General features: G+C 49.1%; 1 protein-coding gene across 1 annotated transcript; it reads right to left on the bottom strand.

Moving 5' to 3' along the window:
- Positions 1-11,117: 11,117 nt before the first annotated feature.
- On the bottom strand, positions 11,118-11,712 carry LAJ45_07938 (uncharacterized protein; the record flags this gene model as incomplete). Its single annotated transcript, XM_046117493.1, has 2 exons — positions 11,118-11,390; positions 11,440-11,712. 2 exons carry the CDS (start codon positions 11,710-11,712, stop codon positions 11,118-11,120), a joined length of 546 nt encoding a protein of 181 aa, XP_045969142.1.
- Positions 11,713-14,228: the final 2,516 nt, after the last annotated feature.

Below are 14,228 nucleotides of genomic sequence, written 5' to 3' on the forward strand. Positions count from 1 at the left end.
ATCTTTGAGAAGCGGTCCACTATTACCCAGATCTTTGTAAACCCATTGGATTCCGGTAATCCCACAATAAAGTCCATAGAGATGGAAGTCCATGGCCGATAAGGTATCTCCAGTGGTTGGAGCATACCGAACTTCTTATGTCTTGAGGTCTTATTCCTCTGGCAGCTGTCGCAGCTCCGGACATATTCCTCAACATCTTTATCCATGTTGGGCCAAAAGAAGTTGTTTTTTACCCGCTCTAATGTCTTGAACTGACCGAAATGGCCCGCCACTTTAGAGTCATGGGTATCGGTCAGGATATCCATCTGGAGCTTCTTGTCTTTGGGAATATACCATCGATTCTTGTAGAAGATGAGGCCGTCCTTGACAGACAAGTTCTGGTCCAAGTTTGGTTTCCTTTCAACCAGGGAGCGGTGCAGTTCCTGCCAGATTCCATCCTCTTTAGCTGCCATACATAGGCGCTCTAAGAATGTGTTCTGCAATTGATTCACCCTGACAGCCGCTAGCTTAACAGGATCCAAAACCAATTGACCTGGCCTAAAAAACATCTGTGGCTCCGGCCGCAAGGTTTCACTCCCCTCTTCAGGGCGGTGATCCCAACGCCTTGATAGCACATCAGGTTTGCCATTCCTTTCTCCCGGTCTGTAGACAACTTTGAAATTGTAGCCTGCTAGGTCCTCAGACCATCTAGCTTGCCGCCTAGTGAGAACCTTGGTAGAGTTGAAGTACTCTAAATTCTTGTGGTCTGTGAAAACCGTGATCTCCTGCTCGCAACTCTTGAGCATATGCTCCCATTCCCGGAAAGATGCTACAATAGCTCCCATTTCCTTATCATGAATGTCATAGTTGATCTCAGCCGGGGAGAACTTCTTAGAATAGAAAGCTACCGGGTGTAGTTTCCCATCTTCCCCATACTGAGAGAGCACCGCTCCTTTGGCAAAGTCACTGGCATCAGTTTCGACCACAGTTCTTCTGCTAGGGTCAAAATGGAGAAGGATTGGAGCGCTTGTGAATAGCCTCTTGAGTTCCTCAAATGCTTGTTCACAGGCTGCGGTCCAATACCATTTCTTGTCATTTTGCAAGAGGTCGGTCAATGGTTTGCAAACTTTACTGAAGCCTTCAATAAAGCGGCGATAGAAGTTTGCAAATCCCAGGAAACCTTGCACTCCCTTAATATTTCGGGGTACTGGCCATTCCTGAACCGCCTCTACCTTGTCCTCTGACATAGATACTCCCTTTCCGAGATGTGGTAGCCAAGATATTCTACTTCTCGGACATGGAAGGATGTCTTGCTGATGGAGGCACACAGTTTTGCTTCTCTGAGCTTCTGTAGAACCTTCTCAACCAGCCTTTCATGCTCTTCCTCAGTCTCTGAGTAGATGAGGATGTCGTCGATATAGACAACCACTCCTTCATCCAGTAGTTCCTTTAGCACATCATTGATCATTGCCTGGAAGGCGGAAGGGGCGTTGCATAGACCGAATGGCATCACATTGTACTGATACAGTCCATAGCGGGTTCTGAAAGCGGTTTTCCACTCATGCCCTTCTGCTATCCTGATCAAATTGAAGCCATTCTTCAAGTCTATCTTTGTGAAGATCTTGGCTTTGAACAACCTATCCCTGAGCTCGCTCATGATGGGCAGCGGGTACTTGTCCTTGACAGTGACCTTGTTCAATCCTCTGTAATCAACACAAATTCGCCATGTTCCATCCTTCTTGGGTATGAACAATATGGGCGCCGCTGCTGGGCTATTAGATCTGGAGATCTTTCCCAAAGACAACTCTTTGTCCAGGTACTCCCGGAGAGCCTTTAACTCTGGAGCGGAACATGGGTATAGGGGCCAAATGGGGGAGCGGTACCAGGCAAGAGATTGATCTTCAAATCATTTCGGGAGTGCGGAGGCAGTTCCTGTATCTTCTCTTGACTGAAGACATCAGCCCATTCCCTATAGCGGAGAGGTATCCTCACAGCGATATCTCCTCCCTCTTCATCATGCCATACTGAAGCGGCCAGTTGATATACTACATATTCTTCTTCCATCATCTGGTATGAAGAGATGAGTTCAAACTTGATCGCTGCTGGGAGACAATTCTGCTTGCAGTAGTCACTTCGCCACCTATGGTATTGAGTTCCCAATTGATATCCGGGTTATGCTTCCTTGCCCACGCAATTGGCAGGTAGCCGGATATTCCTTCTTCCAAAGTAGCCACTTCCCATCGGAGTGTCTCCCTATGATCTCCCATGCTCATATGGATTGGGTGAGTGTAGTACTCTCCTCCACCCATCATGATATCTCCTTGAGCATCATACATTGTCAGAGGTTGATCTCGCCGCACTAAGGGAACTCCATGCTTCCTGACAAAACTCTGGTTGAGGATTGCTCCTGTACAACCGGTGTCAAAGAGGAATGTCCCTTGGGCGTCTTCAACTTTATTCTTGACCGTCCATGACAGTTCTGCTTTCAGTATTAGCCTCTTGCCATGTACTGGTAAGGATAGAAGCTTCTGTTCCATTCTTCTTCGCTTCTGTGCGGGTTCTGGGCTTGATTCTCTTTGTCTTTTCTCCATTGCTAATAGCTGCGGGCACTACTAAGATCAAAAGATCCTTTGGTTCTATTCCCAAGCAATAATATAGCAAGTGTATTGTGTGGAAGTCTGATAGCGGGCTGGAAGTGTCTTGTAGCAAATGTAACTTTGGCAGAGCACTTACAGACCAGCTGTTTCGGGTCATAAACCCATCCTCAGAGTGCTTGGAAACAATCAAATAGGCGAAAAAACACAAAATTTATTCAAGAGAAACAAAGAAATCGAGACCCAAAAGAAAACTAGTAAACATAGACTCTAAACAGACATTTCTACCAGATGATTTCATTGTCCGAGTCTTGCTCAGGCTGAAAGACGAAATCTTCTGTCACCTCTGGGAGTACAACAAGTGGTTCCTCTGCTACAACCGCAGCCACTTTAGCTTTCTTCTGAGGATTGGTCTTGCCATTTCCTCGTTTCCGCTTTTGTACCCTCACTGCTGCCACTCGGACTACAGTAGGTTCCCTGGACCAACAGTCGGTCCATTTGTGTCTGGACTTGCCGCACTATTGCACAAGTCAGTCTATGTACTCTACCAATAGGGAGTACCGGAAGGTCATACCTTCAAGCATACTTCTGCTTTCCTTCTTTCTTCTAGGATATCCCCCGGGATACCCTTCAGCTCCACCGCTTTGTCCTTGGAACTGGTTTCTTCTGAGGTTTGGAGGAGCTTGCAGCTTCTCTCTTCCTCTTGGGATGCCGTTCCTTCTCAGCAGGGGGATCTCTCTTGGTCCTGGCGGGTGCTTTCTCAGCGGCTACCGTCTGGTACCTCTCATGGGTGTGTCCTAGCTCTCTTAGAGCAGCTATCCGCTCCATCAAGGACTTGGGCTTGGGGGTAAAGAGAGCCCAACTCATGCCTAGGTCCGGAAGGAGGGAACTAAGGATCTTATCATCCACTAACTGACCCTCGTAGCCAGTCTTCCACATCAGCTGAATAATGCTATTCAGGAAGGAGTCTATTCCTCCCTTAGCTGTGTGGGTAAGGGTGTTCCATTGGGCTACCGCATCATCCCTAGAGATGGCTTCACCAAAGGCTGCTCTGAGAGCATCCACAAAGGAATCCCAGCGCTTCCATCTCTCATCCAACACCACAGGCATCCCAGCTACCCGGTTGGCAGAAGCTTGGTCGATAGAGTTGTGGTAAGCTTCATACCACTTGACCGGAGCATCTCCTTCCATCAGGTTGCCAGCATATCGGATCCTGACCTCTTCAGAGGTAAAGGACTGGCCCTCAATGGAGAAGACGTTCTCACATTGCCGGATGAAGGTCTCCACGTTGTCTGCTTTGCCATTGAACTTGGCCGGAGGGGGTGCTTTGGGTTCTCGGGCCCTAGAGGCAGCGGAGGGGTGTGAGGGGGCCGGAGGTCTCATGAACTGTGCCATGGAGGCCAGGAGTTCTTTCTGTTGCCTCTCCAACTTCTTCCTGAGGTACCTTCGCCATCCTCTCCTGTCACCATCCTCAGGCTCCGAGTCTGAACTGTCTGAGTCCCCTCCTGGGTTGGGAGCGCCGCCAACTGGGGGGACAATTCCATCTCCTCCACCATTACCCGCTGGTTCTGGGTTCTGGTTTTCTCCACCAGGGTTTCCTTCTGGCTGGAGGTTCCTCCTAGGTGACTCCGGGGGTGGTGAGCCTCTGTGGGATTCTGGGGATAACCCCTGGCGAACCCAGGCTGGAGGGAGCCCGGAGGGACCACTCCTGACCGGTGTCTGGGAGTAGTAATCGTCGTCTCCTATAGGTTGTCGGGGGGCCTTGCTAGGCCGCCTGCCAACGGGCTTGATGGGGCTCTCTGAGGAGGTAAAGGTGAGCCTCCAATGGCCGCTGGCATCATCAGGGGAAGTGTCCTCTGCCTGATAGACCTGACTGGAAACGCTGCAAAGGGGTTCACCCTTTGGTGGAAGGTTCTCAGGGCCGCTCTGGATGAGGCCCTGGAGTTTTGCGGAGGTGCGGGATTGGGGACAGGTGCTGGTGTAGGCATCCTGGCGATGGAGAGCCTTCCTTCATTAATGGCTCTCTGGATGTCTTCCAGGAAGTTAGGGGGCATCGCCGGGTTTGTCCATTCAATGTCCTCCATCTCATCCGCTCCTAAGTCATCTCTCTGAGGATAACTCTGGAGTTGTGCCTGGACTGAGGAGACTTGTTCTTGCATATAGCCGAAGGCATTCCGGAGCAGGACTGCCTCAGCTTCTTGTCTTTCTTGCACCAAGGCTAGCGCATTGCCGGCCTTGATGACTTCCTGTTGCAGGCTGTGCTTCAGGTAGCGCTGCAATTCCGCAAAGAAGTCCTGTAGGGTGACTTCGTCGGTATCTTGCCAGGTGGGCTCACATCCGGGGATGTAGGACTGGAGCGCCGTCCTGGGCTTGTGGATCAACTGTGTCTGTCCCTCTTGGAATTCTAAAGCTGCCGGTTGCCATTCAATCTGAAGAGGCGCTTGGGGAGCCGGGAGGGCGGACATGTTGTGAGAGGAAAGAATAATCTGAAGGTGATTTGAGCACTAAAGATTATCTGTAACGGGGGCAGCCTATCTATGTATCGCTAGAATCCAATAGAATAGATGCGGCCGTGCAAGATAGAAATCAGGTGCAGATTTATTCAAAGATACTATCGCTAGAACTCAATAATCTTTAAGGGCTCTGCTACCGATAATGGTCTGCTCGAAGATGAGGATCAGGTCAGTTGGGCGGGAATGATCCTGAGTACTTATACTCCAAAGGATTCTATTCTCTGCTCCTACTTCCTTACTAAGTTCCGGTGCTGCCTCCTAGTGGAAGGGAAGCAATACCATCGCTACCCCGCTTCTCTCTAAGCGTCAGCGAGTGCTTCCGATTCCGAAGGCAACCACCCTTAGTCAAAGCCTTTGTAACACCTGCAGCCTTTGTTGCCACACAACTAGGGGCCTGCATGAATGAGCTGCCGCTCAGGTGTAAGCTTAATCATTGCTGTAGAGCTTCCGCTTATTGTAGACTTCCCAGGCATAGTCTCTTCCACTGGCGGACTTCCAATGCTCAGAGGATGTGGAGGATCGCTGAGCACTCAGAGCTTCACTCTGGCTAGCCTTCTAATCATTGGCGAGGCACAGACTCGTCAGTCATTGCTCCCATGAGTAGATCCTCTTCCTAGCGCTCAGAATGTAGTTACTCTGACAGTTGGTAGCTGACCACACTGCCGGTACTTGCATGTCACTGTGCAACTGGCTTCTAACAATAACTCTCAGCATGTAACCGGGCCCTGTGTGTACTCATACACCAGACAGTTGAAATGGCTCCGTTACATGAGCGCCCTAAATGATTCGAAGACTGCTGGTCACTTTGGACAATTCAGAACGGCAGAACGCCTTCAGGCACTGTCCTTTGGCTAAAGATGGACAAAAATGTGGAAGAATACGTTTGGAGTTGTGATACATGTCAACGCGTTAAGGCCTCAACACACAAGAAGTATGGGACGTTGCAACCTTTAGAGGTCCCCTCTATCCCTTGGAGCTCCATCTAAATGGACTTTATCATGAGCCTGCCTGAATCTGAGGGCTATACCCGTATCTGGGTTATCGTTGACCGTTTCACCAAAATGTCCCACTTTATTCCGCTCAAGACCAAAGCAACCACCCAAGAGCTTGCTCAAATCTTCCTGCGGCAGATATGGCGACTGCATGGATTTCCTGAGGAGATTATCTCCGATTGGTACTGTAGATTTGAAACAGATCATCCTCAAACTGACGGGCAAACTGAGAAGAGTCAACCAAACGCTAGAACAATATCTCAGAAACTATTGCTTCTATCAGCAGGACGATTGGGCAAGATTACTCCCGCTTGCCGAGTAAGCCTACAACACGGCCACCCAAGAGTCAACCAAAGTATCACCGTTCTACGCGAACTATGGCTTTCAACCAGATTCCACTTGGCCCTCACCTAAACGGGAAACTAGAAAACTTCGACGCGTCCAGTGCGGCGCAAGAACAGCGGGAGAAATGGTATGATCAGAAACATATGAGAGCTCCAGAACTGAAGGTCAGGGACAAGGTGATGCTGGACCGACGGAACATCTTAACCAAGCGATCATCAAATAAGCTAGATCACCATAAAATCGGGTCCCTTTGAGGTTGTCGGGAAACTTGGCGTCACGTCCTACAGGCTGAATCTATCCTCTCAGTGGAACACTCATGATGTCTTCCATATATCTCTGCTGGAACCGTATTCGGAGTCAAAGGACCCTCAACGAGGTATAGTGCTTCCACCTCCGGATGAGGTTCAAGGCTGATCGTGGGGGAGAGGTTCGTGCAATATCGGATCACCTGGGAGAGCTATCGCTCAGAAGACTTCAGGGAACCGTACAAAGTGTTGCAAGGAACGGCAGACGGGACACTTCGAGAGTTCTATCTGAAGTATCCCGGAAAATCACGGGACTCATGGGTGAAACTTTAGAAATTCTCAAAATACGGCGTTTTTTCCCATCGGTCTGACAGTGTTCGGATGCCGCTGCTTCCCTGGGAAGCAATACAGGAAAGTGAAGGAAACCGAGGCGACGGAGTGTTCTGGGACAAGCGTGGAGAAAACGGGTCTCCCTTTGTTAGGTTACACGTTTTCACTTGAGGTTTCCTTTGTTAATAGAAATGGATGCGGAAAATAGAGTGTAACGGAGCCATTTCAACTGTCTGGTGTATGAGTACACACAGGGCCCGGTTACATGCTGAGAGTTATTGATAGAAGCCAGTTGCACAGTGACATGCAGGTACCGGCAGTGTGGTTAGCTACCAGCTGTCAGAGTAACTACATTCTGAGCGCTAGCAAGAGGATCTATTCATGGGAGCAATGACTGACGAGTCTATGCCTCACCAATGATTAGAAGGCCAGCCAGAGTGAGGCTCTGAGTGCTCGGCGATCCTCTACATCCTCTGAGCATGATAAGTCCGCCGGTAGTGGCAGGGACTATGCCTGGGAAAGTCTACAATAAGTGAAGAGCTCTACAGCAATGGTTAAGCTTACGCCTGAGCAATAGCTCATTCATGCAGGTCCCGGTTGTGCGACAACCAAGACTGCAGGTGTTACAAAGGCTTTGACTAAGTGTAGTTGCCTTCAGAAGTGGAAACATCCGCCAACGCTTAGAGAGAAGCAGGGTAGTGGTGGTATTGTTTCCTTTCCGCCAGAAGGCGACTCCGGAACTTAGTAAGGAAGTAGGAGCAGGGAAAGGAATCCTTTGAAGTATAAGTGCTCAGGATCCTTCCTGCCCAACTATCCGATTTCTCTAGTCTTCAAAGAGAGTTATCAAGTATTCTACTCGGTAGCAGAGCACCTAAAGATTATTGAGTTTTTAAGCGATAAATCTTTGAATAATCTAAACTTGATATTTATCTTGCATGGCCATATCTTTCTATCGGATTCTAGTGATACGTGGAAAGGCTGTCCCCATTACAGTTACATCCAGCGGTACTTTAGAAGGAAGCTACATCTTGGATACAAAGATATGCCCAAAGACATCGATAGCTAATGTGTAAACATATTCAAACAGTTCAACGTACCCATCCTTTTGTACAGTAAGGGCGAGGGGAGTACAATTCACACACTTTGTACCACAGGAAGGCCGGGTTCAAGTTACAGAGGGTGAAACGAACGCAATGACTGGGTCTGGTTTTGTCAAAAGCCGGCTGACTTGAAGGCTTTGCAGAGTTAGGCTCCCGCCAAACTGTTTCGATACTTCAGTCTTCACAAAAACAGTTTGGCCCTTAATGATTATTGAGTTCTATTGATTGAATCTTCAAGAAAAATTCTGAACCTGGCTCTTCTATCTTGCACAACCGTCTCTTTTCGTTGACTCTATTCTCCGTAAATAGAGACCCCTGTTACAACTATACCAAAATAGCTCCTAAGTACAGTCGTCTCTGGGTCAACGACGATACCGGTCCGATGGCGAATAGGCCAATCGAAGCCAACAAAATCGCTCCGACCCTTTTTCTTTGACTGACTATCAGCCCAAAAAGTAGTCATTCGTCATCGAGCCGGTTTCGTCGTTGACCTAGAGACGAGTGTATATCCCTTTGTTCATAGTCCACTCCCACGTCCTTTGTATCCATTGTGTTCCTTGTCTTCTATCCTACATAGTCTCATAGCCACACGTTGCATATATGTAGTCTAACTGCTAGTACCAAAAATAAACGGGCAGGACCAGCCCCTCCTTCCCAACCATCTCCACCTGTAACGGGGGTGCCTTGAAAGGGCGCGACCGTGACTTCGATCAGGTAGATAGGCAGAAAGGAATTCGACAAGCTATCCTTTCGGCTCGTTCGATGGAAAGATAGAGTTTCATTTGTTTGATCGTTATTTGTAGTCTAGAAACTTAATAACTTTAAGGGGGCTCCTCGCTGGTAAAGACTCGCTGATCCCCCCGAAACCAAGCTGGGGCAACCGAGTTCCTTTATGGAAGTTCGGCGCCCCTTCCTTCATTACCTCTTTCCTTTTTTCACTGGCCGTCCGCCTTTCAAATAATCTGGGGGCACCACCTATTTTCTATCAGGGGGAGGAGAAGAGTTGCTACCACACCACGGACGAATTTTCGTCCGAGTCAAATCTCGCAATCCTTGCCAAGAAAGGGTCGGGATCCTAGGAACTAGAGGAAACAGCCGACCAGACAGCAATTGCTTATTCAGTGTATTTAGAATAGATTTGGGTGTTTTTAAAGCAAAGGTTTGCTTTGGTAGTTTGGGTCGCACTCTTACTCCCCCCCAAAGATGCACCGGGCTGAAACAGGAGGGTTCCGGCGGTTCGACGCTCCGGGGGTTATTTTTGGGGGTCTAAAACGTGTTTATTTTGCAGTGTTTCCTCAACTCCGCAATGCGTTCATTCAACCACCCCAAATGGACCGGAGCATCGCCAGGATCCTTTCTGACGTGGTAAAGCATATTTTCCGGGCATCGGCTGCAAAGTTATTGCGCCTCAAAGGTTGAATGCCAAGGTAGGGTAACTTATGTTTGGGGTTACCCTTCCTTATTTGGTCTGCTCGTCCTGCTGCTCTAGTTTTGGTCCAGTCGTCTAGCTTGACTTGTAAGACTTCTTGCTCGCCAGGATCTCTACCCTCTATACCAATAGAGGTAGGGGCTCATCTGCCCTTCTCTTCACCCATCGATGAAGAACCAGCTGCGGTTAACCTAGGGCCGTATGGCTTGACTGGTAGAACAGGTATTTTTGTAACAGCCCTACTGTGGCCCTGTTACACTACTCCTCCCTCCGGTAGACTCGTCCCGAGTCTAACCTAGGGTTTTTGGTATGGTACGTTATGAGCATACAAGAAAATGTAGCTCTAATAATCATTCCATACAAACTCAATGTAACGGGGACAGCCTTTCCTCGTATCGCTAGAATCCGAGAGAAAGGATTTGGCCGTGCAAGATAGAAATCAGGAAATCGGATAGTTGGGCGGGAAGGATCCTGAGTACTTATACTCCAAAGGATTCCATTCCCTGCTCCTACTCCCTTACTAAGTTCTGGTGATCCCTTCTAGCGGAAGGGAAGCAATACAACCGCTACCCCGCTTCTCTCTAAGCGTTAGCGGGTGCTTCCGGTTCCGAAGGCAACCACCCTTAGTCAAAGCCTTTGTAACACCTGCAGTCTTGATTGTCGCACAACCGGGACCTGCATGAATGAGCTACCGCTCAGGCGTAAGCTTAATCATTGTTGTAGAGCTCTTCACTTATTGTAGACTTTCCCAGGCATAGTCCCTGCCACTACCGGCGGACTTATCATGCTCAGAGGATGTAGAGGATCGCCGAGCACTCAGAGCCTCACTCTGGCTGGCCTTCTAATCATTGGCGAGGCATAGACTCGTCAATCATTGCTCCCATGAATAGATCCTCTTCCTAGCGCTCAGAATGTAGTTACTCTGACAGCTGGTAGCTAACCACACTGCCGGTACTTGCATGTCACTGTGCAACTGGCTTCTATCAATAACTCTCAGCATGTAACCGGGCCCTGTGTGTACTCATACACCAGACAGTTGAAATGGCTCCGTTACACTCTATTTTTTGCATCCATTTCTATTGACAAAGGAAACCTCAAGTGAAACGTGTGACCTAACAAGGGGAGACTCGTTTTCTCCACGCTTATCCCAGAACACTCCGTCGTCTCGGATTCCCGCACTTTCCTGTATTACCATGCGTCCCATGATTTTCGGGGATACTTCGCATGGAACTCTCGGAGTGGCTCGTCTGCCATTCCTTACAACAATTTGTACGGTTCCCAAGAGTCTTCTGAGAGATAACCCTCCCGGGTAATCCGATATTGCACGAACTTCTTCCCACGACCAGCCTGCTGTCATTGGCTATCGGCTATTTTCTTGAGAACGTAACTGTCTTCCCCTTGAACCTCATCCGGAGGTGGAAGCAGTATAGCTCGTTGAGGGTCCAGCAGAGATATATGGAAGATATCATGAATGTTCCACTGAGTGGGTAGATTCAGCCTGTAGGACGCGACGCCAAGTTTCCCGACAACCTCAAAGGGACCCATTTTTTTTTTTTTTTTTTTTTTTTTGTGGTCTAGCTTATTTGAGGGTCACTTGGTTAAGATGTTGCATCGGTCCAGCATCACCTCGTCCCTAACCTTCAGTTCTGGAGCACTCATCTGTTTCTGATCATACCATTTTTTCTGCTGTGCTTGTGCCGCGCTGGACGCGTCGAAGTTGTCTAGTTTCCGTTTAAGTGAGGGCCAAGTGGAATCTGGTTGAAACCTATAGTTCGCGTAGAATGGCGATGCTTTGGTTGACTCTTGGGTGGCCGTGTTGTAGGCGTACTTGGCAAGCGGGAGTAACTCTGCCCAATCGTCCCGCTGACAGAAGCAATAGTTTTTTGAGATACTGTTCTAGCGTTTGGTTGACTCTCTCAGTTTGCCCGTCAGTTTGAGGGCGATATGTTTCGAATCTAGAGTCCTGATCGGAGATAATCTCCTCAGGAAGTCCATGCAGTCGCCATATCTCCCGGAGGAAGATTTGAGCAAGTTCTTCGATGGTTGCTTTGGTGATAAAGTCCATTGAAATGGAACTCCAAGGAATAGAGAGGACCTCTAAAGGTTGCAACATCCCTTTCTTCTTGTGTGTTTGAGGCTTTAGCGCGTTGACATGTATCGCAACTCTGAACGTATTCTTCCACATCGTTGTCCATCTTTTGGCAAAGGACAGTGCCCGAAGGCGTTCTGCCGTTTTGAATTGTCCAAAGTGACCAGCAGTCTTCGAATCATGTAGGGCGCTCAGGATCTTGAGCTTCAGTTCCCGATGATTTGGAATGTACCACCTTTCCTTATAGAAGACGTGTCCGTCCTTTAAAGTCAGGTATCGGTTCACCAGATTCCCAGAGGTGTTCTCAATGTCTTTTTTTTCAAAGAAAGGTACTCTGGATCTAAGGCTGCTTGAGCCCAGATTTCATCCAGGAGCACCGGTGTGAGTTTGCAGATTTGGGCTGATCTTGCACATGCTGAGTTGATCATAACGATCGGGTGTTGGACAGAACCCATTATAAGTTGTCCTGGCTTAAACAAGAATTTCAGGGTCTTGATGAGCCTTACCCCCCTCTTTAAGGGCGTGGTCCCAACGCCGCGACAAGATGTCTGGTTTGGCGTTTTTAGTTTTCCAGGGCGGTATACAACTTTGAAGTCAAACTCCGCGAGGTTGGCCGCCCATCGAGCTTATCTCGGTTTCAGCGCCCCCCCCTTTTTTTTTTTTTTTTTTTTTTTTTTTTTTTTTTTTTTTGCTGGTTGGTGACGACCGTGACCGTATCTTTGTAGGAACGCAGAAGGTGACTCCGGGGGTGGTGTACCTCTATGGGATTCCGGGGACAACCCCTTGGCGAACCCAGGCTGGAGGAAGCCCAGAGGTGTAACGGGGGTAAAGCGAGCCCAACTCATGCCTAGGTTCGGAAAATATGGGAACTGAGGATCTTATCATCCACTAACTGACCCTTATAGCCAGTCTTTCACATCAGCTGAATAATGCTATTCAGGAAGGAGTCTATTCCCGCCTTGGCTGTGAGGGTAAGGGCCTTCCATTGGGCTACCGCATCATCCCTAGAGATAGCTTCGCCAAAGGCTGCTCTGAGAGCATTCACAAAGGAATCCCAGCACTTCCATTTCTCATCTAACACCACAGACATCCCAGCTATCCGGTTGGCAGAAGCTTGGTCAATGGAGTTGTGGTAAGCCTCATACCACTTGGCCGGGGCATCTCCTTCCATCAGGTTACCAGCATATCGGATCCTAACTTCTTCGGAGGTAAAGAACTGGCTTTCAATGGAGAAGACATTCTCACATTGCCTGATGAAGGTCTTCACATTGTTTGCTTTGCCATTGAACTTGGCCTGAGGGTGTGCCTTTGATTCTCGGGCTCTGGAGGCAGCGGAGGGGTGTGAGGGGGCCGGAGGTCTCATGAACTGTGTCATGGAGGCCAGGAGCTCTCTCTGCTGCTTCTCCAGTATCTTCCTGAGGTATCTCCGCCATCCTCTTCTATCTCCATACTCAGGCTCCGAATCCGAACTATCTGAGTCCCCTCCCGGGTTGGGATCAACACCAACCGGGGGGACTATTCCATTTCGTCCACCATTACCCGCTGGTTCTGGGTTCTGGTTTTCTCCACCGGGGGTTTCCCTCCGGCTGGAGGTTTCCCCCCGGCTGGAGGTTTCCCCCCGGCTGGAGGTTCCTCCTGGGAGACTTCGCTCATTGAAGCCTGACACAATGGCACCTAACTCCTTGTCGTGAACGTCATAATTCCGTTCGGCTTGTGACATCATTTTGCAGTAAAAGACTCCTGGATACCACTTGTTGTCATCTCGGTGGAATTGGGACGGTATGCTAGATTTAGCGAAGTTGGAGGCATCGGTCTCAATCTAGGTAGCTAGCTCGGCATCAAAGTGGGCTAGTACGGGGGCGGATGGAAGGCCTCTTTCAGGACTTCGAACGCATGCTCCTATCCCTCAGACCAGGTAAACTCGGTGTCCTTGTCTCCTTCCACGGTTAGTGCCGGGTTCGGTTAAAACCGGACCGAACTCCTGCTTCGGCTAACCACGCTGATTCTCGGAACTGGAATAGGAGTTCGCTTATAAAAGCGGGGTATCCGTCGAACTAAGGAGGGTAAGAATTCTTTTCCTTCTATTCATTCTACACTCCAGGGAGTTCGATCTTTCCACACCCAACAACCAAATTTATCACCTCCTTTCAGCAATAATGTTTTTCTTTATTCTATTCCTCTCTTTGTTCATTGCGATCAATTCGTCTATTGTACAAGCGTTTTTATCTAACGCTAGTCGATCTCGGCGGGGGACAAGGCTTAGATCCTCAACTGGTGCGGTTGTTACTGATCTCCTGGAGCTGGATGGTGGTAACACCATCTACGCTCGGAGAGTTGCTCGTAAAGCCGTCCGATCACGGAGTGCTATGAGGTAGGCATGATCCAGCGAGTTGTGTAACCTCTTCTTACTACCGCTAATGCTTCCACAGGCATGCTGTTCCTCGGGGTTTGGAGACCTCGACCTTCGATGGCCATTTCAACCAGGTCCCATTTCTGACTCGGGAGGATTACCGTCGTCCTTATCCCTTCTCCCAACCAGGGGACAGAAGTGTTGGTCAGGCTCGTGTCCGTGCGGCACTGATGGAGAAACGGGAACAGGTGCGGTGGATGCG

Source organism: Morchella importuna, assembly GCF_003444635.1.
Source record: "Morchella importuna strain M04M26 chromosome Unknown Morimp01GS027, whole genome shotgun sequence".
NCBI classification, from domain to species: domain Eukaryota; kingdom Fungi; phylum Ascomycota; class Pezizomycetes; order Pezizales; family Morchellaceae; genus Morchella; species Morchella importuna.